At 39.1% G+C, this 27879-nt stretch overlaps 4 protein-coding genes across 4 annotated transcripts; all 4 read left to right on the top strand.

Moving 5' to 3' along the window:
* Nucleotides 1-162: 162 nt before the first annotated feature.
* Nucleotides 163-11181, top strand: LOC306907612 (protocadherin beta-16-like; the record flags this gene model as incomplete). Its single annotated transcript, XM_079479843.1, has 3 exons — nt 163-2559; nt 4350-7178; nt 8472-11181. The coding sequence occupies 2 exons, from the start codon at nt 163-165 to the stop codon at nt 5451-5453; spliced, it is 3501 nt and encodes a 1166-aa protein (XP_079335969.1). The 3' UTR covers nt 5454-7178; nt 8472-11181.
* A 3577-nt stretch (nt 11182-14758) lies between these two features.
* Nucleotides 14759-17137, top strand: LOC306907382 (protocadherin alpha-8-like; the record flags this gene model as incomplete). Its single annotated transcript, XM_079479437.1, has 1 exon — nt 14759-17137. One exon carries the CDS (start codon nt 14759-14761, stop codon nt 17135-17137), a length of 2379 nt encoding a protein of 792 aa, XP_079335563.1.
* Nucleotides 17138-17789: 652 nt separating this feature from the next.
* Nucleotides 17790-25195, top strand: LOC306907381 (protocadherin alpha-8-like; the record flags this gene model as incomplete). The annotated part of the gene is made up of 4 exons (XM_079479436.1): nt 17790-20150; nt 24554-24727; nt 25001-25072; nt 25148-25195. The coding sequence occupies 4 exons, from the start codon at nt 17790-17792 to the stop codon at nt 25193-25195; spliced, it is 2655 nt and encodes an 884-aa protein (XP_079335562.1).
* Nucleotides 25196-25306: 111 nt separating this feature from the next.
* On the top strand, nt 25307-27784 carry LOC306907380 (protocadherin alpha-8-like; the record flags this gene model as incomplete). Its single annotated transcript, XM_079479435.1, has 1 exon — nt 25307-27784. The coding sequence occupies one exon, from the start codon at nt 25307-25309 to the stop codon at nt 27782-27784; it is 2478 nt and encodes an 825-aa protein (XP_079335561.1).
* Nucleotides 27785-27879: the final 95 nt, after the last annotated feature.

Here is a 27879-nt window from a genome sequence, read left to right as displayed (position 1 = left end):
GCAGTTTCTTAACGACAACATTGCCGTCTCTCTTTCAGACAGTACTGTCTTACCTCTTACATATCTGTCCATTTCTGTTTTTTTTTGTGCATTCTAATGTACAATTTTTTCGTTTAAATATATTTTGGATCTTGTGACTGTACTTGAGAGGTATTCAAAACTATGGAGCAAAAAGATCTGCTTTGGATAAGGTACGTCTTCGTTTTTGCTACGGCTTTGTTTCATACAGTATTTGCGGTTACGCACTATACCATTCCCGAGGAAATGGATGAAGGGTCCGTGGTTGCAAATTTGGTATCTGATTTGGGGCTGGATTTGAAAAGTCTTGGTAAACGTAAAATGCGGCTGGATGTCGTGGCTAATAAAAAATATCTTGAGGTTAACAAAGACACGGGCGAGCTGTACATTTTGGAAAGGATCGATAGAGAGAGTCTTTGCACATCAAAATCAGTCACAACATGTGTGCTGAAAGTGGATGCAACCTTAGAGAATCCGATTCGAATGTTCAATATTGAATTGGAAATAACCGACATAAATGATAACGCGCCACGTTTTCGGAGAGATACAATGCATCTAGACATATCAGAAGCAACTGCTGCAGGGGAGAGGTTTTCTCTTACTAATGCTGTAGATCCTGACACAGGTTCAAACTCTGTGAAGACTTATTATCTAAGTGAAAGCGATTATTTTAACATTGAGATTCAGACAGGACGAGATGGATCTAAGTTTGCTGACTTGATACTTAAAAAGGCATTAGACAGAGAAGAAAACACTTCACATAACCTTTTACTCACTGCTGTGGATGGCGGAGTCCCAGCGCGCTCTGGCACAGCTAGCATTATTGTGCGCGTACTTGACACGAACGACAACGCCCCTCGATTCGATAAAGACAGTTATACTATAAATCTAACAGAAAACGCGCCTATTGGTAGTCTTGTGGTCAAATTAAACGCATCCGATAAAGACGAGAGCTCAAATTCCGAAATTATTTACTCGTACAGTCTCTATACCTCAGAGAAAACACAGCAGACATTCAGTCTGAATCCTGAGAATGGAGAAATCAGAGTGAAAGAAATGATAAATTACGAGGATTTTAGGATTTATGACATGGAAATTATAGCAACAGATAAAGGAGTCAATAGTCTTTCTGGAAAGTGTAAAGTAAATATTTTAATCACAGATATTAATGACAATCATCCTGAAATTTCTATCAAGTCATTGTCTAGTCCAGTGAAAGAGGATATACCTGTAAATACAGTGATTGCAGTTGTTAGTGTGAGTGATAAAGATTCTGGAGAAAATGGACAGGTGGATATTAATATTTCTGATGATTTACCGTTTGCGCTTAAAGAATCATCTGATAATTATTATGAGTTAATAGTTTCAGAGCCGTTAGATCGTGAAAAAATGCCAGAATATGAAATCACTATTACTGTGACTGACAGGGGCAACCCACCGTTATCTGATAATGAAACTATAACTGTAGAGCTGCTGGACGTGAACGACAATGTTCCTAAGTTTCCTCAGACGTTCTACACGATACCTGTTATGGAGAATAACGCACCTGGAGCTTTACTGAGCTCTTTAACTGCTATAGACCCAGATCTCCATGAAAACCAGTATCTAGTTTATTTCATAATAGAGAAGGAAATAGTGAACACCTCTATTTCCATGTTGTTTTCCATTAACCCAGAGAACGGTAATCTTTACGCGTTAAAGACGTTTGATTATGAGATAGAGAAGGAGTTTCTTTTTCACATAGAGGCCCGAGACTCTGGTGTCCCTCCACTCAGCAGTAACGTGACCGTTCACATTATTATTATGGATCAGAACGACAACACGCCCGTTATAGTGTCTCCATGGCGCGCGCACGGCTCTGTGGTTGAGGAAAAGATCCCGAGATCCACCGATAAAGGAACTCTGATCGCCAAAGTCATTGCGATAGACTCTGATTCAGTGCACAACTCACGAATCGCGTACCAGTTTCTCCAGAACACCGACGCAACATTATTCAGTTTGGATCAGTACAACGGAGAGATTCGGACCATGAGAATGTTCAGTTACAGAGACTCGCGTCACCAGCGGCTGGTGGTGATCGCCAAAGACAACGGAGAGCCCGCGCTCTCTGCTACAGTGACCATCAAACTGTCCACGGTGGAGACCGCCCTTAAAACCTATGCTGACATGACTGAGGTGCCTTTGGAATATGACATCTTCTCAGATTTAAACCTGTATCTGGTGATTGGACTGGGCTCAGTGTCATTTCTTTTACTCATCACCATATTGGTGACCATCGTTCTCAAGTGTCAGAAACCAAAGCCCAGCAAAGCGGCTCCTCCCAGCAGGAACAGTGTTATCAGTGAGAGGAACTCTACCATCGCAGATTCCACTCTGGTGTCCAACGATGCCTACTGGTACAGTTTATTTCTAGCGGAGACGAGGAAAGGAAAGCTGGTGGTTAGACAGCCTGTGCCAAAGGGCTCGAGATACATCGTGTCCAGTATACCGAGGAGCACCGGACTGACTGAGACCAGCGACTCTGCTGCATCTACTCTACAGGTAATTTAAATAAACTATTGTACGTTTGCATTATATTTATACCTTATTTATCTTAAATGGAAAATATGATTTCATGTTTTCTCAGTATTATTTTTCCAGATGACGCATTCCGAAATTGAAGGTAAGAATTCGTTACATTTTGAAAAAAATCTTTGTCCTGTCAGTCAGATCTTCACAAAATGCGCAACGTGTCGCTGTGCACCAACAAAACGGGGCTCTCCTTCATTTATTTATTTATTTTCTATTCGCATGTCAATTGGCGCTTGCCAGCGGTCATTTCACTCCGTGCGCGAACGCAAAATCTACAGTTTTCTTTCACCGTTAGATATGGTTCTAATACGTATTTAGAACGCAGCTAAAACTATGTCAACCTTGTGATAATCGTAGTCGTTTTCCTTGGTGATCATATCACTATTGTTTTTTGATAACGGCTTTTTGGATTTGTGACGACAACACAGTTCACAAAAGGAATGGAGGCGCAGCCCAGGATGAAGTACATTGCTACGTTTGTTCTGGTTTCGGCAGTCATTTATACAGCGTCTTCTGTCACCCATTATTCTATTCCGGAGGAAATGGAGGTCGGATCTGTGGTGGCTAATCTGGCTGCCGATTTAGGAATCGATGTGCAAACGCTGGGAAGGCGCAAACTCAGATTAGACATCATTGCGAATAAGAAATATCTGGATGTGAACAAAGACACTGGTGAGTTGTTTATTTTGGAGAGGATTGACAGAGAATATCTCTGCACATCTAAAACCGTTTGTTACCTAAAAATGGAAGTCATACTGGAGAACCCGGTTCGTATATTTAACATTGAATTGGAAATAATGGATATCAATGACAATGCGCCTAATTTTCGTAGAGATACGATACATTTGGACGTGTCTGAATCTACATCTGTTGGTGAGAGATTTTCTCTGAGTAATGCAGTCGATCCTGATATTGGTTCAAATTCAATCAAAGGTTACTACTTGAGTGAGAGCGAAAATTTTGATATTGAAGTACAGACAGGGAGAGATGGGTCTAAATTTGCTGACTTAATACTTAAAAAATCATTAGATCGCGAAGATCAAACTTTACATAATCTGATACTCACTGCTGTGGATGGAGGGGTCCCTGCGCGCTCTGGCACAGCTAGCATTATTGTGCGCGTACTGGACACGAATGACAACGCCCCTCAATTCGACAAAGATAGTTCTACTATAAATCTAACAGAAAACGCGCCTATTGGTAGTCTTGTGGTCAAATTAAATGCATCAGACAGAGATGAAGGCTCAAATTCAGATATTGTTTATTCATACAGTCTCTATACCTCAGAGAAAACACAGCAGACATTCAGCCTGAATCCTGAGAATGGAGAAATCAGAGTGAAAGAAATGATAAATTACGAGGATTTCAGGATTTATGACATGGAAATTATAGCAACAGATAAAGGAGTCAATAGTCTTTCTGGAAAGTGTAAAGTAAATATTTTAGTCACAGATATGAATGACAATCATCCTGAAATTTCTATCAAGTCATTGTCTAGTCCAGTGAAAGAGGATATACCTGTAAATACAGTGATTGCAGTTGTTAGTGTGAGTGATAAAGATTCTGGAGAAAATGGACAGGTGGATATTAATATTTCTGATGATTTACCGTTTGCGCTTAAAGAATCATCTGATAATTATTATGAGTTAATAGTTTCAGAGCCGTTAGATCGTGAAAAAATGCCAGAATATGAAATCACTATTACTGTGACTGACAGGGGCAACCCACCGTTATCTGATAATGAAACTATAACTGTAGAGCTGCTGGACGTGAACGACAATGTTCCTCAGTTTCCTCAGACGTTCTTCACGATACCTGTTATGGAGAATAACGCACCTGGAGCTTTACTGAGCTCTTTAACTGCTATAGACCCAGATCTCCATGAAAACCAGTATCTAGTTTATTTTATAATAGAGAAGGAAATAGTGAACACCTCCATGTCCATGTTGTTTTCTATTAACCCAGAGAACGGCAACCTTTACGCGTTAAAGACATTTGATTATGAGATAGAGAAGGAGTTTCTTTTTCACATAGAGGCCCGAGACTCTGGTGTCCCTCCACTCAGCAGTAACGTGACCGTTCACATTATTATTATGGATCAGAACGACAACACCCCCGTTATAGTGTCTCCATGGCGCGCACACGGCTCTGTGGTTGAGGAAAAGATCCCGAGATCCACCGATAAAGGAACTCTGATCGCCAAAGTCATTGCGATAGACTCTGATTCAGTGCACAACTCACGAATCACGTACCAGTTTCTCCAGAACACAGACGCAACATTATTCAGTTTGGATCAGTACAACGGAGAGATTCGGACCATGAGAATGTTCAGTTACAGAGACTCGCGTCATCAGCGGCTGGTGGTGATCGCCAAAGACAACGGAGATCCCGCGCTCTCTGCTACAGTGACCATCAAACTGTCCACGGTGGAGACCGCCCTTAAAACCTATGCTGACATGACTGAGGTGCCTTTGGAATATGACATCTTCTCAGATTTAAACCTGTATCTGGTGATTGGACTGGGCTCAGTGTCATTTCTTTTACTCATCACCATATTGGTGACCATCGTTCTCAAGTGTCAGAAACCAAAGCCCAGCAAAGCGGCTCCTCCCAGCAGGAACAGTGTTATCAGTGAGAGGAACTCTACCATCGCAGATTCCACTTTAGTGTCCAACGATGCCTACTGGTACAGTTTATTTCTAGCGGAGACGAGGAAAGGAAAGCTGGTGGTTAGACAGCCTGTGCCAAAGGGCTCGAGATACATCGTGTCCAGTATACCGAGAAGCACCGGACTGACTGAGACCAGCGACTCTGCTGCATCTACTCTACAGGTAGGCTCAGGATCTAACATGTTGTCCAGGTAAAGTTGACCTTCGAAGAACTCAAACCGGAGTGCTGGTTTTGGATAACATGGTTTTAGTTTTAAACTTGCGGATGCAATGGTAAGTTCTTGTACATGAAAGCTTCTCTTCAGATTGTGGCCTTTGGGTGCACATTCACAGCTTTTATATTTCCAACTTTCAAGCTTTCTTTTGGCTTGTTGTATTCAATTCTGTACTTTGCTTCAGTAGTTATGAGTCACTTTTATAGTATGTTTGGATATTTGTCATTTTCTGCTCTTCTGATGCCACCGTTCTGTTGTGTGTTCTGCTTACCTTTCCTATATAGTCAAGAGCTTTATCTAACTACTCTTATTTAGTTATTATTTATTAAGAGCATTTTCATTTTAAGATTATTCATATTATAATATAAATGAGACAGAACTAACAATTGTTGCGAACACTAATTCAGCTGTTTACATTTGCTATTTTTTTTATTTTTTTTCTACAGCGTCATGTATTACGTTGTTCATCTACATGTATTCTCAGTTTTCATCTTGATGAAGCAGCTGCCACAGTGAGAGATCTGGTGTGTGTTTGGAGTGTAAATCTGTGCATGCAGGTTTCACATCCCCCCTCTCTCTTTCTCTTTCTTGGTTCAGGTAGACCTGCTTCACTGATTTGCTTTTTCTCCTAGTTCTGATGTTCACAAGGATCTTAATAGTATGCGCTCATGCTAAATCTATTTTCTGTGCTACTGTTGTCCCTGAAATATAAATACATTATATTGATATAAACACATTTATGAATACAAGAAAGCAATTAGCAATTGGTTTAAGTGTTACAATAAATGTTGGAACAACTATATATCTGAACGTCATATTTAATGTTGCATTAGATAAATGGAACACCAAAGAAGTGATTGTTTTCTTACGTTTTAAATGCGAATACGAATGTATGTTTGTGTTGATATTTTGATCTTTGCATTCCGGCATTTGTGTGGCCAGTGTCCGGATTTATCATAGGGTCTCAGCCTTTAATTCCAGATTTGAATTAATATCATTGAGTGTGATATCACTTCCAAGCAATGAGTAGAATTAGTCTTAAAAAAATAATTTGAAGCACAACCGTTTCTGGTCAAATATGATACATTTCATGGTTAAAACAATTATACTTATAGTTATATATATCTGCGGTTGTTGTGTGTAACAAGTTTTGTTTGTTTGTTAGTAGCTTTTTTGTTTTATTTCATAACATCTTGACAATGGTCAGAGTGTCGCAGGTAAGTCGTTGTCAGATGAATAGAAGGACGCAACTTCTCTCTAAATTCTCTTTCAGGTGTATTTCTTATTTGTCTGCTTCCCAGACAGAGACATAACTTAGTATCTGTATAAGTAGATTTGTGATGAATATGCGTTTGTCATGTTTTGACATTATTATTTTGTTCCGCAGGTGCCTGGTGTCAGTGATATTTCAGACAAAATGCTAGAGGAGAATACCATGAAACATACTCTATCATATTATATGTGACTTGATAATTCACTGTTGATCTTCATTCACCCATGATGGCGGGAGACATGCAAAAACGAAACAGTGATTTAAATCTCATTTTGTTGACAGTAAAGTGCGAAATCCTCATTTCAGTGAAATATTATGGTTCAGTTTGTGATAGATGATTATGTCATAACCTAAACATTAAACTGTATGTCTTTTGTTTTTGTTTCCGTTCTAAAGTACTCAAAATGAACGAGGTCCCTTGTCACGCTGGAGGTATGCAGACCTGACTTCACCATTCTCTCGATTTCTGCAGCGCCTGATCCAAGCGCCCTTTCACCTTTCCTTTAATATGTGTGATTCTGTGTTTCTCTGTGTGGTTGGTGTTGTTTTGTCAGTGAAGTTTGACTGTTATAGGAGGAGCCAAGGACCCAATTTGTACAACTGAATCCAAATCTATTATATTACTAAAGGCTTTTAACACCTCTTGATGTTAAATGATACAATTGCATACGATTCAGCAACATGCCAGTACAGGCCGAATTAAAGTTTGCAGTTTCAGTTAGACTCCGATCTCTTAAACAACTGTTTCTTTCCACTTTAACTGCTTATGGTCTGCAGCCTAACAAACCTTCATAGACACCTGTGACCAGCAGAAACAAGACAATAACAATGTCTGTGGTTTGATTGACAGCAGCTGAGGGTTTGAATGTTGCTCATATTAATCTGACCATATAAATAAGTGAATCAGTTTTCAAAATGTTGTCATAATTTACTCCCTTTATGTTGTTTAAAACTCTTTGACCTTTTGAAGAGTGTGAAACACAGAAAGATCATTAATATATTAATTTTTGTAAGTGAATGTTAACTGATGCTGTCAAATTAAAAAAATGTCAATCTTAACCCTTCACAACTTTTGCACTTGACTATTTCCGGTGCCGGTTGGTTTTAAGATATGGGGAGGACATATGTCAATGCAAAAGATTTGGGGTTTGTTCCTGGGAATATAGTAATCGACAGCATTTGTTGACATTCATTTCCATTAAATAAACGAGAGTATTTTGGACATTTTGCCTTACACGTCTAGTAAATTGGCGACCTATTTCAACTAACAATTGAATACATTTGAGCAAATATAGCTCTACTGCATGATGTGAGTTATGATGATGGATGTGTACTGAATGTTTATCTCTCGGCCTGTTTGTTGTACGATCTTATCTGCTTGTACGAGCTTGTGTGTTTGAATGGTTGGTAAATTCGCTGGTGGGTTTCTGGTTCACGTCTGTTCAATTCCCTTCCCACGAATGATGGGAAACAAATTACGACAGCCATCCACTCGTTGCCCTTTCATCACTCCATCAACCCCACTCAATTTCTGAGCATGGTTCTCATTGATCAACCCACCCCCCGCCACCTGTCAATCAAACCAAGGTCCCACCTTCTGTCTTGCCTGAAGCCTTTTATCTGAGTGACAGGTTGCATGAGACGTGTTCAGATTCAGGCTGGTCACAAAGAGAAGAATGTCATAAGTCCTGCCTCTAATTGTCCTGTTTTCTTTTTTGTTGACAGGCATCCACAACTACCAGTAGCAGTTCGACCTGAGGACCTGTATCAGCCTGCCCGTCTGCCCACCTGTAACATCCAACCGAGATGAAAATGACCCTCGACGACTTGCATCTTTATCCCAGTGTTTGGAGAGTTTGGCAGTATTGCCCTCGCTTTTTAATTCCTTTCCCCGAGAAGCTCATGGCTGGAGCAAATAACACTTTTTTCCTGTGGATACAAAGTAATCATCGATACCTGACCACCCCAAATTGGACTTGGAATTGTAAGCATACACACACATGGACTAAATAGGGGACATCAATTATTACTACTAACCCAAACCCTAAAAGCTGACTTTTTTGCTTTTACAATACATATATATTCCACAAATACAAACAGAACAGCTCCTTTCTTTATCAAATAACCTTTTCTGTAAAATCAGAATGCTTGTGTTCGCATGATACTGCACTCTTAAATGTATTGACATTTGAAGGAATTTGAAGTAGAGTTCAGTGAAATGAGCATTAAGTGAAATTACCCAAACACAAAGCGGACAATGGCAGTTTAAAGTGAGTTTGGACTTGAAAAGCATTTGTCCCTGTAATGGATGTATAAATCAGTTCAGATGTGTGTTAGCTTGGATCAAGTATTATTCAGTATATACCTAATAGATCACAGCAATCAAGTTGTGGCGCTGTATAAATTCTCTGCTCTTGTCTCTAGTGTTGTAATATAGTCTGTGGTGCTGTTTGTGTCAGTATTTATTTTGAATTTTAAGAATGATTCCCTAAAACGGAGAACTGATATTAGCTCTTCTGATATGATTCGCCTTCATCATCACATTTTGAGTTTAGTTGAGGCTGTAAAATCTCTGTCACACTGCTTCCTTTGTTTTGTCAGCTGACATTGAGGAATGCAGCTTGGTGTTGTCACAGTGCAGAGGTTTGTGTCACAAGAGTGGCCATTTCTTCATACTCTTGTGTTTTCTTTCTAAGATCTAAACTTATATAATTTTTGTATATTCATCAGTGTGTTTTTCATCTTACTTTTGTGATAAGATAAAAAAAGATCACCCTTTTGAATGATAATAACATAAAGGACAAACATTGTTGTTCAGTTTAACAAACAGCCAAAGTAATTTTTCAGCCTTCACTAAATATTAAAGACTCAAAATTTGTTCAAGCCTGAACCTGTCAAGGTGTGTTTGCCAATTATTTTCTCTAAATGATTTAATCTTGGTTCACTATTTCAAAAGTCCTGTGGTGAATCCATTTGAAAGCTTTTACTCACCGGTCAGATTTCATTCTGATGCTTGTAATGCGGTTCTGTGGATGGTGATGAGTGATTTTTAAGCATGAAGAAATTTTGGTTGGGGAAGTTTTTATGTTTTATTATAGTTTCAATTGTTTTCATCTGATATTATGGAATGTGATAGTTTAATGCACTTGGTAATGCTTTACCACTGTAAAATAGATATAAAATATAAAAAAGTACATTGCATTTTGCAGTGAAACAGTTTTTTATTTCCTTTGTCTGGTGTTAACAATAGTACTGATTTTAACTCAGATTGCTGCTTTAAATAAGTTTTTTCCAGTTATCTAATGTTTTCTTTTGTAATGCATATTATGATGTTGTTATTTTACTACATTTCTAAAATGTAATTTATGGAAAATAATAATCATCATCATCACAGGTTTCTGATGGTTTCATGGCTTCCTCAGGCAGCACAGATAACCAGATCATAAGGTCAACTTCTCATGCAATCAATGCAGGGACCGGCCTGTTTGTTTGCCATGATAGACGATAAATAAATCTTTAACCAGATGACAATTGTTGGTTTACTTAAATTAAACATCTTTAAATTTACAAATGTTGAATATAGCGTGTGACCTTAGAATATAACAGCTGATAAAGATTGGGTAATGTTGACGGATCCACAGTGTTGTGAAACACCAGTCAGGGAGAGAGAGGGATGGATTGCTGCTAGAGTTTGTTTTTTGATACTGCATGTAACAGAGAATGAGGGCGGGCCAACGGCTAACTGCAAAAAGTAGGTCACTGCTAGGATTCATTTTCCCAAAAGCCTAATTTTCTAAATGGACTGCCTATATATAGCGATAGCTCATAGAGCAAACTGTCATTGCTGTAGACCTGTCACATGCTTTTATTCCCCTCTGTCCAACGAAGCTGTTTTTATTTATCAATTGTGAGTTCTGAGAAGGCCGTTTTCATCTTTTCCATTATTCCAATGCACAGAATTTATTAAAATTCTCTGTCTAATACTGTACTCTTTAAGGAGATAAACTGCTTTTCCACAGCTGAACACATCTGATCTGCCTGGGTGAAACTCGCCAAACCCTCTGTGCTCATCATTACCTGCTGGTATTTGTGCTGCATTATTAATAATGGATTGAAATGTGTGATTTGTCATTCTACATGTGATGAAATGTAATATGTTTTTGCTTTTACATGTGAGCAACAATCAGTCTGTAGATTGAGCACAATGGAGTAAACACTAAAACAATTGTTTGTTCAATATATTCTGGCTTTTTGTGGGTATAGAAGTATCATATCTGAAACAAAAACATTACTTTGCATGATTTTCAGCTGCGTCTGTGTCTGTGGGTGAGTGTGATTTTGTTTGGGTGGGTGAGGGGTAATGATGAGGTCATCTCTGCATATGATGTGAATCAGTAAATACAATACAGAAAATACAGCATTAAATATTGTCCTGACTGCCAGCTTCTGTGAAAATGATGTGTATCAGAACACAGGAAGAACTGCTTTTTTGCCTCTTGACCCAGATCTCTCTTTCTCAGTCTTACAGCAGAGACTGCAGCACCCATCAAAACTGCTGCAGCACACACACATGCAGCTCTTCTGCTAAACACCGTCAGCATTTTACCATGCAGGTCCTCGCACGTTAATGCCCATTACAGAACTTGATCAATCTCTCATAAACCACAACATTGTCAACATCACAACAGCTCTGCTTTTCAGAAACACTGATGACATTAGGTTCAGCCACATGAAACCGGGCTAACTGCCGGTTTCTAGGCAACAGGAGCCTGTCTCCTTTGGCGACCGAATGAAAGACAAATGGTGGGGGTGTGTTAAAGTAAAATCATGATTTAATTAAATTAAACAAAAAACACACCCATCGGGATGATTAATTAAACATTAGACTGTTGTTTCTGTCACTGGTATATTTGGCTGAATTTTGTCCCCTTCCCTCTAGAGACAGAGACCCACCAAGCTGAAGGTCCGTTGCCATGGCAACGGGCTGCAGGCGGGGAGGGGAGCGTGATGCAGCCTGTAATCTGATGCACAGACGAAAAACTCACCGCATCCGGACAGCTCAAATATAGCCTATGAATCTATTTTGTGTTCCACTGTCTTAGTAATTTGCAATGCAGACATTTATGTCAATAGGTAACTGCGTTTATTAAAAACAATATAACATGAGCAATGCTGGTGAGGATAGAGATGATATATATTTATTAAACATTTAGCGATTTAAACACAAGTCCCACATTGGCTATAATGTTTAGTAACAGCTGTATCTTTTTGTAACAAAATCTGCTTGATAGACGATATTTCACTCTGCCCCCTGGTGTCGAAATGTTCCTTTCAGTTTTCAGATCTCACAGACCAGAGGAAATCTGGGAATCCACACACAAAGGAGGATGTGGTGGGAGGGGGAACAGAGACCCAGAGGGGCGGGCGGGTGGGGCCGAGTTCATCACGTGATCTGTGTGACTAAACCACAAGGTGTCACTGCTCACCATATTATCCAGACACCAGAACATATTCAATGACTATCACACCCATTTGTTTGAAACGTGATAAAGAGGAGTTTCACAGACAATGAAGGACCAACAAAACGTCTTTTAATGTGTGACCTGTAAACGTACATATTAACAAAATAAAAATGAGCATATTATACACACACACCCATTTTGTTCTGCTTTCGTGTATAAAAAGGCGAGAAAAGATTTAGAAAAAGTGAGAGTTAGAGATGTCAGATTTAAAAAAAGTTAAATATAGGCAGAGTTAAATAATATATCACACTTGAAAATAGCTAGCCTAGATTATAAAGATAGTGAATAAATCATTGTATTTGCAGTTTTAATTTATTTACGCTGAGAAAATCAGCATCAGGATATTTAAAGATAATATAGGCAATAGTTGTGGTTAAATTGAACATGTTGTAAAATTAAATATGAAAACTGTGAAAAAGTTTTTTTTAAATCACCCTGTTAATCGTATTTAAGAATAGTTTGGGACAGTATTCAAAAGCGCTTTCAAAAGCAAATAATTAAAAGCTTGAATTTTGTTAGACTTATTCCATAATATAAAAACACATTTTGTCTTCTTTGTTGTTTGGTTTGTATTCTCTTTCATACATTTTTTCTTGTCTTAGCCCCAAGTTCTTAAAATTGATGTTTTTGAATGTAAACGGTAAACCATCTTGTTTTGTAATGTTTTTGTTATACTTTAATAAATGCATTTGTTATATTTTTTATAAAATAACAAATGCTATTGAATTGTCACTGCTTTTAAATGAAGGTGGTTATGAGAACAATTTATTACCGCGATAGTTTATTTGTTGTCACACGTCACGGCAAGGCGGACGTAACACATTTCTAACCGGCATGCATCTTGCACTGATCACCAGTGATCGATTCTGCGCAGAATTTGATTTCTTCTTCCGGCTTGGCCTTTTTATGTATCAACGTGTGCTGTTGCTAATTTATAGGCCTTTAGTTTTTCAGTGCATTTTTCGCAAAACTAGCCTGACGTTCTTGATGACCGCATACGATTATGACTTCTAAGGCCACATTCAAGTTTTATATATTGAGGTAACGCTGGTTATTTGTATTTATATGCTGGCTACCGTGTCAAAAGCAATTTTAATCGTGCATAAATGCCTACTGTAAAGTCCGCCGAATAAATGTCAATATAATACTAAAGAAGCAATGTGAATTTGGGGTTGTATAGTTTCAATTTAGAACAATACTAAGTGTGATCAATAAGTTAATTTAAGATTAAGTCTAAAGACATATCTTTTTAAACAGGCTTTTGTATAACATGTTTTACTGAGACTTATCTGCACTGTACATGTATATGCTGTAGGTTTGTTGTTTGTTTTGTTTTATGTGATCTGTACATTGCTTGTGAGGCGACCTTGGGTGTTTTGAAAGGCGCCATGAAATAAAATGCATTATTATTATTATTAATTTCATATTTTAGTCACAGCAAGATACAGCCACCCATCACTGGCCCATATATAAATTATGTATGATCGATTATTGTATGTCGATCTTATTTATTTGTGTGGGGTTATGTATTGCTTTCACTACTGAAACTTTCAGACCTTGACATCTAAACATCTTGTTGTTTTTTTTCACTTGGCCTGGTTAAAAATGTAAGGAACAGACTAGTATTGCCATGACAATTGACATTCTTGCAAAATAAATATTGGATGCAACTACTAGAATTATTTTGAGTTGAGGTCAGATTGTTTACAGTGTTGTTGATCACAGTAAAATTATTTTTACCTAATTCGTTTAATATCAAATATTTTAGTAATTGTATTGTACCGCACCGTGTTAACCGTTGTATGGGTTGTGCCTTTAATATAAGGAAATATACAAAGCGCATGAAACAATTTTGAAGTATCTTTAACTGTTGAGGACGCTGCCATTTCCTATTCATGCCATGGCGTCGCAGGTGGTTTGAAAGACGTGAACGGATTTTATTAGATAAAGCTTGCAAGCTGTATCTCGTTTATTCGTGCCTTTAAGGAAACATGCCTCTATTGTTCCGCAATAGCACGATTCAGTGTTGTCATTCATTTCAGTGGAACTGTCCAGGTCAGTACTGCTGAAATGTGCTCTTGCTGATCTTTTAGAATGGAATTACTACAGATCATTATTTATAAGCGATAGTTTGTAGTTTTGCTTCCTCGTGGAACAAAAAAAATAAATATAAACAAATGTTAACGTTTACAAAATAATGCCATATCTGCTAGATAACACCTATATATTTTTTACATAAGAAGTAACAAATGTTTTTAAGTTTCCACATGGTGGAGTGGACCTCGTGGTGTCAGTATTACACAAGGAACCTGTTTTTATTGCGGCCCTCCCCGTTTGCGTAAGGCTACCAGAATAAAGAGCACAGACGGTTCTGAACCAGTACGATATCAAGCACGTTTTAATACATGGGATTTGTCGTCGCAGATTCCAGTTCTTCAATTCTGTCTAGAGTTTAATTGTATAGTTGTTCACCAATAGAAGGTTTTAATAATGAATGCTCTAGGACAAAGGCGCGCATGGGAGTACTGGCGGATTGCTTTTTATTTCTCTCTGCTGATGTGCCTCGGACTTCAGGTTGCTGCTCAGATAAGATACACGATTCCAGAGGAAACAAAAAAGGGATCTATTGTGGGAAATGTTGCTAAGGATTTGGGTCTGGATGTCAGTACATTGATCGACAGACGGTTCCGTATAGTTTCCGGATCAAATTACGCTCTTTTTAAGGTAAATCAGAACAATGGCGTGCTTTATGTGGATAGCCATATCGATAGAGAGGAGCTGTGTGACGGACATGTCGCTTGTTTGATAATTTTAAAAACTGTTGTTGAAAATCCCCTTGAAGTACATTATGTCGAAGTTGATGTAACCGACGTTAATGACCATGCACCTTCTTTTTCTGATAAAGAATTGGTGTTAGAAATAGCAGAATCGACCCTACCTGGTGAGGACTTTCAGATGCAGGAGGCGCAAGACCCTGATTATGGCATAAATTCGGTTCGATTTTATAAACTGAGCCATACAGAGTATTTTGAACTTGAGTTACGTGAAAATGGAGACGAGAAAAAAGTCCCCATCTTAAAATTGCGTAAATTACTTGATAGAGAGCGTCAGGTCAATCACAGTCTCATAGTGACGGCTGTAGACGGTGGAAATCCACCGCGATCAGGGAGCATAACCATTAATGTCACCGTGCTAGATGACAATGATAACAGGCCAAAATTTAGCCAAGAGCTTTATTCTGTTGCTTTAGAAGAAAACTCCCCAGTCGGTACTCTTGTCATTAAAGTAAATGCTACCGATTTAGATGAAGGTCAGAATGGCGAAATAGTTTATTCGTTTGTAAAAAATAACGAAAAATTTGTTTACGAAACCTTTGAATTGGACAGTACTGGAGTAATCAGGGTAAAAAGCATTGTGGATTTTGAGAAAAATGATGTTTATAGATTCGGTATTATGGCATCAGATAAAGGCCAGCCACCAAAGTCAAGCATATGTAGAATTGTTATCAAAATAATTGACAAAAATGATAACAGTCCTGAGGTTGACGTTACCTCTTTGTCTGACATAGTTCCTGAAGATTCTAAGCCAGGGACGGTAATTTCGTTTATAAGCATTACTGATAAAGACTCGGACATCAATGGCAAAGTTGTTTGCAGGCTGTCTGATAATGTGCCTTTTGAATTAAAGCCGTCCTTCAAGGAAGGTATGTACTCTCTAGTGACGAAATCAAAGTTAGACAGAGAGCTCGTGTCTCAATATGATGTCACGATAACAGCCACAGATCTAGGTAAGCCTCCTTTGTCCTCAATAAAAACACTGAAGGTGCATATATCAGACGTCAACGATAACGTGCCAGAATTTACTCAAAATCCGTTAGAACTATATATAATGGAAAATATCCCCCCGGGCGCATCTGTATTCTCCGTAAGCGCATTTGACATAGACCTAAACGAAAATGCTGCGATAACGTATCAAATTATTAGAGAAGAAGGGACAAAAAGTAAAATGGCCTCTTTCCTAAATGTAAATTCAGACAATGGACAAGTATATGCGCTTAAAAGCTTTGACTTTGAAACTTTAAAAACTTTCAAATTCCACGTGCTCGCTACAGACTCTGGATCTCCGTCTCTGAGCAGTAATGTGACAGTGAACGTGTTTATATTGGATCAGAACGACAATGTTCCAGTGATCTTATATCCAGTCAGTGCAAACGGTTCTGCTGAGGGTGTGGAGGAGATTCCCCGCAATGTGAACGCAGGTCATTTGGTGACTAAAGTCAGAGCCTATGACGCAGATATAGGATACAACGGCTGGTTATTATTTTCACTGCTGGAAGTTAGTGATCACAGTCTCTTTAGTTTGGACCGCTATACAGGACAGATAAGAACCCTTCGCTCATTCACAGAAACAGACGAGGCCCAGCATAAACTGGTTATACTGGTGAAAGACAATGGGAACGTTTCTCTGTCAGCAACAGCGACTGTGATTGTCAAAGTTGTGGAGCCCAAAGAGGCTTTTGCAGCTTCTGATGTTAAAAATGCAGAAAAGGACGAGGAGGAAAACAACGTGACATTTTATTTGATCATCACATTGGGCTCTGTGTCGGTGCTTTTTATCATCAGCATCATCGTGCTGATTGTAATGCAGTGCTCTAAATCTACTGACTATTCGTCCAAGTATTTACAAGATATGAATTACGACGGGACTCTGTGTCACAGCATTCAATACAGATCTGGAGACAAACGGTACATGCTAGTTGGACCCAGAATGAGTATCGGTTCTACTCTAGCACCTGGCAGTAATAGGAATACTCTAGTGATACCAGATCGAAGGAGAAGAGATTCTGGAGAGGTAAGCACACCTTTTTAAATTTATCTATTTTTCTCTGTGAGGTTTTTTTATCGCCTCCGGAATTATATATTTAGATATATGCGACGTCTAAAATTTTGCTGACAACAGTGACAGCAGTTTGTGTGCATTCTCTTTCTTATGAGCAACAGATGTTCTGTTCTATTTGGTGGTTATGATTATAGTTTGTTCAGACTTTTGAATATAGATTGGTTTGTGTCAGCCTGGCGCTGTCCAGTTGGCCTGTATTTTATTAGTTATGGAAGTTGTTGTTGTTTGTTTAAAAATTACGCAGAGAAAATTGTATAGCGGTTGTAATATTTTAATATTTGAAATGAAAAAGATACGTGTACGTAAGGCTTATATTTTGCTCTTGTTGTAAAGATGTTTAGCAAATTTGTGTCATTCAAAAGAAACCTCGTGGTGTCAGTGTCATACAGGGAAAGCGTCTATATACCCTGCCCCCATATTCTGATGCTACGGGCAAATTGTTTTCCGCCAAGGGTACCATGATTTTAGTTTGAAGACGATTCACCAAACTGCAGGACTGCGGCTGTTGTTATTTGATAAATGACTTGTGTTGCCTTGGGATGGATCTATTCTATTAGTTTTTGAGTATAAACTGATCAGGTTGCTGGGTTTATTGTTGGATTTCGAAAGCACTTCGTTCGCAATGGAGGCTGGAGGACAAAGGCGCGGATGGGAGTACTGGTGGATAGCTGTCTGTTTGTCTTTGCTGCTGAGAATTGAGCACCGAGTTTCAGCCCAAATTAGATACTCTGTTCCAGAAGAAGTGAAAGAGGGATCGGTTGTTGGAAATATTGCTAAGGATTTGGGACTTGATGTCAGTACCTTATTGGACAGACGGTTCCGTATCGTGTCTGGATCAGATGAAACACTTTTCGTGGTAAATCAAATCAATGGCGTCTTGTATGTTCATAGCAAAATTGACAGAGAAAAGCTTTGTGATAGTAATGGCCCCTGTTTGATTAATTTAAAAATCGTGGTGGAAAATCCACTCGAGATCCATTATGTTGGCGTTGAGATAATTGATGTAAATGACCATTCTCCTACATTTACCGAAAAAGAAAAGAGATTAGAAATAGCCGAATCCACTCTTCAGGGTACGCGTGTTCAGCTACAAGCCGCGCACGACCCCGATATAGGAGCTAATTCTGTACGCTTGTATAAATTGAGTCAAAACGAACATTTTGATCTAGAAATAAGGGACAGGGGAGAAGATAAACTGCCTTTTTTGGTTTTGAAAAAACCTCTTGACCGTGAGCACAAGGCAGAACACAATTTAACATTAACAGCAATAGATGGAGGCAATCCGCAGAGATCAGGTGCATTAAACATCACAGTTCTCGTTCTTGACGTAAATGACAACCGCCCTGTGTTTAGTCAAGACGTTTATTCTTCAACTCTACGTGAAAACGTGCAAATTGGAACATCAGTAATGAAAATTATGGCTAATGATTCTGACTACGGTCCAAATGGTGAAGTGTCTTACGTCTTTGGAGGGGAAAACAAGCAAAACATGTTTAATGTATTTAGCCTGGATAGCTTGACTGGGGAAATACGTGTAATAGGAGAGGTAGATTTCGAAAAAAGCGGCGTTTACAAGCTGGATATACAGGCTTCAGATAACGGACAGCCCCCTTTGACCACCGATTGTAGAGTAATTATAAAAATAATTGACATAAATGATAATAAGCCGAGCATTGAGGTGATGTCCCTATCAAATGTTGTAAGTGAAAACTCCAAACCCGGTACTGTAATCTCATTAATCAGTGTTACTGACAGAGATACTGGTGTTAATGGTAAAGTTGTGTGCTCTCTCTCGGAAAATATTCCGTTTGAATTAAAACCATCGGTTCAGGAAAACATGTACTCATTGGTAACTAAAGGGAACCTTGACCGTGAAATCATATCGCATTATGAGATTACAATAACAGCGAGCGACCTGGGCCAACCTCCACTGTCTTCTTATAAAACTTTAAATTTACAGGTATCAGATGTTAATGATAACCCACCTGAATTTGGACAAAATCCCTTCGAAATTTATATAAATGAAAACAACGCTGCTGGCGAGCCTATTCTTACACTAAATGCTTTGGACAAAGATTTAAATGAAAACGCCATAATTTCATATCAGATTATTAGAGGTAATGGGACGCAAAGTGACATTACGTCTTTCCTAAATATTAATTCAGAGACCGGAGCAATTTATGCGCTTAAAAGCTTTGATTTTGAAAACGCCAAAAAGTTTAAGTTTTACGTTCTCGCGACAGACTCTGGATCTCCGTCTCTGAGCAGTAATGTGACAGTGAACGTGTTTATTTTGGATCAGAACGACAATGTTCCAGTGATCTTATATCCAGTCAGTGCAAACGGTTCTGCTGAGGGTGTGGAGGAGATTCCCCGCAATGTGAACGCAGGTCATTTGGTGACTAAAGTCAGAGCCTATGACGCAGATATAGGATACAACGGCTGGTTATTATTTTCCCTGCAGGAAGTTAGTGATCACAGTCTCTTTAGTTTGGACCGCTATACAGGACAGATAAGAACCCTTCGCTCATTCACAGAAACAGACGAGGCCCAGCATAAACTGGTCATACTGGTGAAAGACAATGGGAACGTTTCTCTGTCGGCAACAGCGACTGTGATTGTCAAAGTTGTAGAGCCAAAAGAGGCTTTTGCAGCTTCTGATGTTAAAAACGCAGTAAAAGACGAGGAGGAAAACAACGTGACATTTTATCTGATCATCACATTGGGATCTGTGTCGGTGCTTTTTATCATCAGTATCATCGTGTTGATTGTAATGCAGTGCTCTAAATCTACTGACTATTCATCCAAGTATTTACAAGAAACGAATTACGACGGGACTCTGTGTCACAGCATTCAGTACAGATCTGGAGACAAACGGTACATGCTAGTTGGACCCAGAATGAGTATCGGCTCCACTCTAGCACCTGGCAGTAATAGGAATACTCTAGTGATACCAGATCGCAGGAGAAGAGATTCTGGGGAGGTAAGATTGAATTTAATTATCGTGTTTTTTTTAAATATTATTTAAGTTTTCAGTACTACTATTTCTATCAATACATATCGATTAACAGTCAAGAAATGCGTGAATTGAGTTTATATGTGTAGTGGAATAGAAATCTCCCTATAACTCCCCCTGGTGGAGAACTGGCAGTATCTGCCCAGTAGATTTAGTGGTGTCAGGTAACCGGCTGGTGACGAATTACCATGATTGCGCTCTAAATAAAAAGGCAGTATTCAAATGGCTGGGTATGCGTTACTCGTTGCAACCTGGTCGCCTGTTCCTAGCGGAGTCGTGTGGTTCGGGGCATTTAGTCTGGGTATTGGTCAATCAGGTGAGTGAGTGAGTGAGTGAGTGAGTGAGTGAGTGAGTGAGTGAGTGAGTGAGTGAGTGAGTGAGTGAGTGAGTGAGTGAGTGAGTGAGTGAGTGAGTGAGTGATATGTGGTTTGTTTTCATATCTTAGTGTATAATTTAAAGTTTGTTCCAGGCAGTCATTATACCGTGCTAGTGCAGCTAGAACCTGTACAGATGTGTTAGACTGGTTGAGCACGCAGTCGGAGGGACCTGCATAACAGGCTTGCGTCCAGCTGAGCAGTGTAAGCATATCTTCCCATTCATTGTTTGATCAGGTATGTGAATCAGTGTGGAATGTGATCTTATAATGAGTGATATGTAGAATGTGATTTTATAATATTAGTGTGTAATGTAAGGTTTGTGTCCTGCAGTCATTACACCTTTCAAGTGCAGCTAGACGGATCGTGAACGCAGTCGGAGGGATGTGTATAACAGGCTTGCATCCAGTTCTGGCAGTGCAAGCGTATCTTTAAGGGCAAGACGCACTGCCCCGGATTACGCTGTTGTTTTGTTTCTATTTTGAATGTTTTGTTTCAATTTTGAATGTTTTATTTTCATTAATGTTTTTGTTTTGTGACAATTTCTTTCAGTAAGTGCTATAATTTGGGTGCTTTTGGTTTCGTCCTTGGTTTCCCCCATTTGTGGTTGTAGACGAAGTGCTTCCCATTGAGGAAGTTCACTGACGAACCAGTAACTATTGCTTTATTTAGTTTTGTTTGTGATTAACTGTACTTATTGTAAGTGCTCGGGGCTCCTGTGGCCAATAGGAGAAAGGGTATTTTACCCACCTCTTTTTGGGGTGCAGTGTTTAACACGAGTGAGTTTCTCATTCCCTGTTGTTCAGGGGGCAACACCAGTGTGTGTGGTTGGTTGTAGTGAGTAGATTACTGTTTTAGGTGGGGCAATATTCTTTTTCCTTGTGCCTTTTTATAATCCAAGGCTGCGTGTTTACATTGTTTGTTCTTTTACGTACCTTTTCTTGGCCCGTGTTGGTAACTGTATTGGAAGGTACTTTTTAGTGACTGTCATAGGAATTGTATTTTAGTAAAATAAACATTTGTTTTAATTGGCAGAACTGTCTCAGTCCTTTCTGGAAAGAACGAACCAGTATATCCTGGGGTGAAAGTCCTTAGGTGGCGTAGTTGGCTACAGTTAAGCCTTTCTGTATCTTAATGTGAGGTTATTTTAGTTATCTTGCTCTCCGCCTCACCATCCCGCCACATATGGTTATGATGGCGCGGTAGTAACATTTGTTATATGGTGCTTTGAGTTCAAACATTTGGCCTTTTATTAAGTTATATCGGAGCTGTCCGCTGCTGAAGTGCTGAAATAGTAATTTTTTGAGAATGGAACCTTTTCGAGAGGTAAGCTTGTCTGAATAATGATCACTGAACTATTTGATTTATAATTTAAATTGCATACCAGCTATTCAGTACAGTTTTACACTATTTGGTGATTTGTTTCATCTTGGAGGTTTGTTAGAAATGAATAAAGTCGTATACAAATCAGTCAGTGACACTCTGCTTTGACAGCATTGCAGGAACCGCTTAGAAAACATATTTTTATTAACGTTTATGTCGTCTCGCTGGTCTCAAGATCTTTTTTGTTTGAACGAATCCACTCCACATGGTGTCAGTGTTACTCTAGAATAGTGTTCAGTTGCAGACCCTCCCCTATCAGCTACAATAATAAATGTTGTATTGTGCAGACACGGTGAACAGTGTACCGTGAGTTCGAGGCAGCCTGATTGTTAACTGTATCGCACCTCCTTTTTTTAAACCATCATAACATAATGTACCGGATTTCAGAAATAAGGAAGAGCTCGTGATTCGTGGCAAGAATAGGTAATATAAATGTCGTTTTTTGCAATGGAGGACGGAGGACAATGGAAGAGGAGGCTGTGTTGGCGGATTACTCTCTGTGTCCTGTTAGGCTTCGGAAAGATGGTCACTGCTCAAATAAAATACAATGTTCCAGAGGAAGTTAAAGAAGGATCTGTTGTTGGAAATATTGCAAAGGATTTGAATCTTGATATCAGTCATTTGGGGCACCGACGGTTCCGTATCGTTTCTGGATCTGAAGACGCTCGTTTCCAGGTAAATCAGAACAATGGCGAATTGTATGTCAATAAGAGAATCGACCGAGAGCAACTTTGTGATGGAAACACTATTTGTTCTATAAGTTTGAAATGCGTTGTTGAAAACCCATTAGAGGTGCATTACATAGAAGTGGAAATAACCGATATAAATGACAATTCGCCCGTTTTCCCGAGATCTGAGCAGCAATTTGAAATTGCTGAGCATACGCCTTTGGGTACGCGTTTTCAAGTGCAGACAGCCCGAGACCCGGATCTGGGAACGAATGCTGTTCGATACTATAAATTAAGTCAGAATGAATTATTTGATATTGACGTCAGAGAAAGGCACGAATCTAAAATACCGTTTTTAGTTTTAAAGAAAGCTCTGGATAGAGAGAGGCAGAGCAAACATAGACTCACGCTGACCGCTACAGACGGAGGAAATCCACCAAAATCAGGGACTCTTAACATCACCGTTATTGTTCTAGATATAAATGATAATCGGCCCACCTTTAGTCGAGACTCCTATTCCGCAACACTCCAGGAAAATGCGATTTTTGGTAGTGTCGTAATTAAAATTAACGCAACTGATTTAGACGATGGATTAAACGGCGAGATTGAGTACTCTTTAGGCGAAAATGTGGATGGAAAAGTTCATGATCTCTTCATGCTTAACAAGGTCACTGGTGAGTTAGAGGTTAGAGGGATAATAGACTTTGAGGAAACAGATGTATTTAAATTAGATATCCAGGCATCGGATAAAGGCCAGCCTCCTCTTATAGCTGAAGCAGAACTCAGCATTAAGGTTATTGATGTTAATGATAACTGTCCTGAAATTGAGATAACGTCACTTTCCAGTGTCATACCTGAAAATGCAAGTCCTGGAACAGCTTTAGCTTTAATCAGTGTTTCTGACAAAGACTATGGTGTCAATGGGAGAGTAATTTGCACATTGCCTGAAAATGTACCATTTGAATTGAAATCGTCATTTAAAGAGAACATGTATTCTTTAGTGACAAAGGGGCATTTAGATAGAGAAGAAACGTCGAGGTACGAAATCACTATAACAGCCACTGATTTAGGACAGCCACCTCTTTCTGCGTCTAAACGCTTAAATATACAAGTCTCTGATGTAAATGATAACTTCCCAGAGTTTAGCCATAATGTTTTTGAACTATATTTACATGAAAACAACGTCCCTGGCGCTTCTATATTCTCTGTTGTTGCCCTTGACAAAGATTTAAACGAGAACGCGGCAATAATTTACAACTTAAATCAAGATGATGTTACATCTTTTTTAAACATTCATTCGGAAACAGGAGTTATTTATGCATTAAAAAGCTTTGACTTTGAAACTTTAAAAACTTTCCAATTTCAAGTTGTTGCCTCAGACTCTGGAAGCCCCTCTCTTAGTAACAATGCGACAGTGAACGTTTTCATATTGGATCAGAACGACAATGTTCCAGTGATCTTATATCCAGTCAGTGCAAACGGTTCTGCTGAGGGTGTGGAGGAGATTCCCCGCAATGTGAACGCAGGTCACTTGGTGACTAAAGTCAGAGCCTATGACGCAGATATAGGATACAACGGCTGGTTATTATTTTCACTGCAGGAAGTTAGTGATCACAGTCTCTTTAGTCTGGACCGCTATACAGGACAGATAAGAACCCTTCGCTCATTCACAGAAACAGACGAGGCCCAGCAGAAACTGGTCATACTGGTGAAAGACAATGGGAACGTTTCTCTCTCAGCAACAGCAACTGTGATTGTCAAAGTTGTGGAGCCCAAAGAGGCTTTTGCAGCTTCTGATGTTAAAAACGAAATTAAAGACGAGGAGGGAAACAACGTGACATTTTATCTGATCATCACATTGGGATCTGTGTCGGTGCTTTTTATCATCAGTATCATCGTGTTGATTGTAATGCAGTGCTCTAAATCGACTGACTATTCGTCCAAGTATTTACAAGATATGAATTACGATGGGACTCTGTGTCACAGCATTCAGTACAGATCTGGAGACAAACGGTACATGCTAGTTGGACCCAGAATGAGTATCGGCTCTGCTCTAGCACCTGGCAGTAATAGGAATACTCTAGTGATACCAGATCGCAGGAGAAGAGATTCTGGAGAGGTAAGAATTAATTTTATAATCTAGCTATGATAAGGGTATGTTTTTTATTTCAAGTGTAAATTCAATTTGTGAGTGTTAGATTTCATTTTGTTGAATGGGGCCACATTTTAGCACTGCATTTTATTTTTGGCTATATGAGTAATTTTTGTTCTTATAAACATATGTATTTGTTGTTCGTATATTCTGAAGATAAATATGTGGTCTTTTCAATCTTCTATTTTATCAAGTTCATTTTACAGATACAACGAAACATTGGTCTTTGTGTTTTTGCAGCTGATCGAGCATTTTGCGATCATTTATCACAAAAATGTCCAACAGACCACTCGGTGTCAGTATTACTCTATGGTATGTTCGATAGACTATAGCCCTTTCCTAGACATGCGCTGTGCTGAATTGTTCATTACATTTGAGTATTTGCAGACCTTGAAGGGTGTACGATCTGAAAAGGCAGTTCTGTTATTAGTGTAATACGGGTTCAATTCAAATATTTTGCGTGATGCAGACACTTCTTACATTCTATTATTGCTTATAAACGTCGAGGACATATTTCTTGCATTGGAACAGCTGTAATCGTTTGTCATGGAGCCCAGAAGACAACGACGCAGATGGGAGTACTGTTGGATTGCTTTGTGTTTGTCTGGGCTGCTGAGCTTCGGGACGCAGGTTTGCGCTCAGATAAGATACACTATTCCAGAGGAATTGAAGGAGGGATCCGTTGTCGGACATATCGCAAAGGATCTGGGTCTTGACGTCAGTACCTTAGTAAATAGAAGGTTCCGTATTGTGTCTGGGGCAAAGGACGCTATTTTCCAGTTAAATCAGAACAATGGCGTCTTATATGTGCATGGTAAAATTGATAGAGAGGAATTGTGTGATGGAAATGGTGCGTGCTCGATTAACCTAAAAATGGCAGTGGAAGAACCCTTAGAAATACATTACGTCGGAGTAGAGATAACTGATGTTAATGACAACCCCCCAACATTTTCAGAGGACGAGCAGCATTTTGAAATTGCGGAACACACACCCACAGGGACACGTTTCCAGATTCAGGCAGCGCGAGATTCTGATACAAAAGCCAATAACGTCCGTTCATACAAACTCAATCAGAACGAGCATTTTGAAGTTGATACAAAGGACAGACATGAGGAGAAAATACCGTTTTTAGTTTTAAAGAAATCACTGGACCGTGAAAACACAGCAGAGCATAGATTAATACTCACTGCAATGGATGGTGGAAATCCACCACGATCAGGAACTCTTAACATTATTATTACTGTACTTGATATTAATGACAATCGCCCTGTGTTCAGCGAAGACTCGTATTCTGTAACAGTTAGAGAAAATGCTGCACAAGGAACCGTACTAATAAGGCTTAACGCAACGGACTCAGACGAGGGTTCAAACGGCGTTGTTGAATACGCATTTGGAAGAAATATTAATCGTAAATTGCAAAGTCTTTTTAAACTTGATAGTATAACCGGAGAAATACAAATAAAAGGTGAACTGGACTTTGAGGAAACAGAAGTTTACAAGTTAGACGTGCAGGCATCTGATAAAGGCCAGCCTCCATTGGCAGCGGAATCAGTCGTTATCATTAAAATAATTGATATAAATGACAACGCCCCTGAAATAGACCTCACGTCTCTGTCTAATGTAGTTGCCGAGGATTCTAAACCTGGAACTGTCATTTCACTAGTCAGTATCAGCGATAGAGATTCAGGGACAAATGGAAAAATAATACCAACTATAACTGATAATGTACCTTTTGAGCTTAAACCCTCATTTCAAGAGAATATTTATTCTCTGGTCACAAAAGGTAGATTAGACCGAGAACTTCAGTCTCATTACGACATCACTATTACAGTCACTGATTTAGGGCAGCCTCCTCTATCCGCCTTTAAATCTTTGAGCGTGCAGGTATCTGACGTAAATGACAACAATCCGGAATTTTCTCAAGATCCACTTGAATTATATATAGTTGAAAATAACGCTCCTGGTGCTTCCATATGTTCTGTGATTGCATCCGATAAAGATTTGAATGAAAACGCCATGATCACCTATAATATATTAAGAGGGGAAGGGGCGCAAAATGATATGTCCTCGTTCTTAAACATTAACTCTGAAACGGGTGTAATTTACGCCTTAAATCGTTTTGACTTTGAAGTTACGCGAAAATTCCAGATCCAGGTTCTTGCAAAGGATTCAGGAACCCCGTCTCTGAGCAGTAATGTGACAGTGAATGTATTTATTCTGGATCAGAACGACAATGTTCCAGTGATCTTATATCCAGTCAGTGCAAACGGTTCTGCTGAGGGTGTGGAGGAGATTCCCCGCAATGTGAACGCGGGTCATTTGGTGACTAAAGTCAGAGCCTATGACGCAGATATAGGATACAACGGCTGGTTATTATTTTCACTGCTGGAAGTTAGTGATCACAGTCTCTTTAGTTTGGACCGCTATACAGGACAGATAAGAACCCTTCGCTCATTCACAGAAACAGACGAGGCCCAGCATAAACTGGTCATACTGGTGAAAGACAATGGGAACGTTTCTCTCTCAGCAACAGCGACTGTGATTGTCAAAGTTGTGGAGCCAAAAGAGGCTTTTGCAGCTTCTGATGTTAAAAACGCAGTTAAAGACGAGGAGGAAAACAACGTGACATTTTATCTGATCATCACATTGGGCTCTGTGTCGGTGCTTTTTATCATCAGTATCATCGTGTTGATTGTAATGCAGTGCTCTAAATCTACTGACTATTCGTCCAAGTATTTACAAGAAACGAATTACGACGGGACTATGTGTCACAGCATTCAGTACAGATCTGGAGACAAACGGTACATGCTAGTTGGACCCAGAATGAGCGTCGGTTCTGCAATAACACATAGTAATAGGAATACTCTAGTGATACCAGATCGCAGGAGGAGAGATTCTGGAGAGGTAAGAATAGCTGATAATTTTTCATTTATTTGCATTTTTTGCAGCGTTTTTGTGATTAAATTTGACCAGCTTCAGCAAAATGTTTTACAATTGCAACTTGAAACTCTTAAAAAAACATAAGGCTGTTTATACTTTCTATTGAGATATCTGTGATTTGTATTACATTAATAAACATGGAATGTGTAGTAACATTTATTCACTTATACGTTTGCCAT

Source organism: Barbatula barbatula (genome assembly GCF_947034865.1).
Source record: "Barbatula barbatula genome assembly, chromosome: 18".
In the NCBI taxonomy this organism is placed as follows: Eukaryota; Metazoa; Chordata; class Actinopteri; order Cypriniformes; family Nemacheilidae; genus Barbatula; species Barbatula barbatula.
Note: the sequence above shows the minus strand (reverse complement) of the source record. Positions and strands in the feature narration are given on the sequence as shown.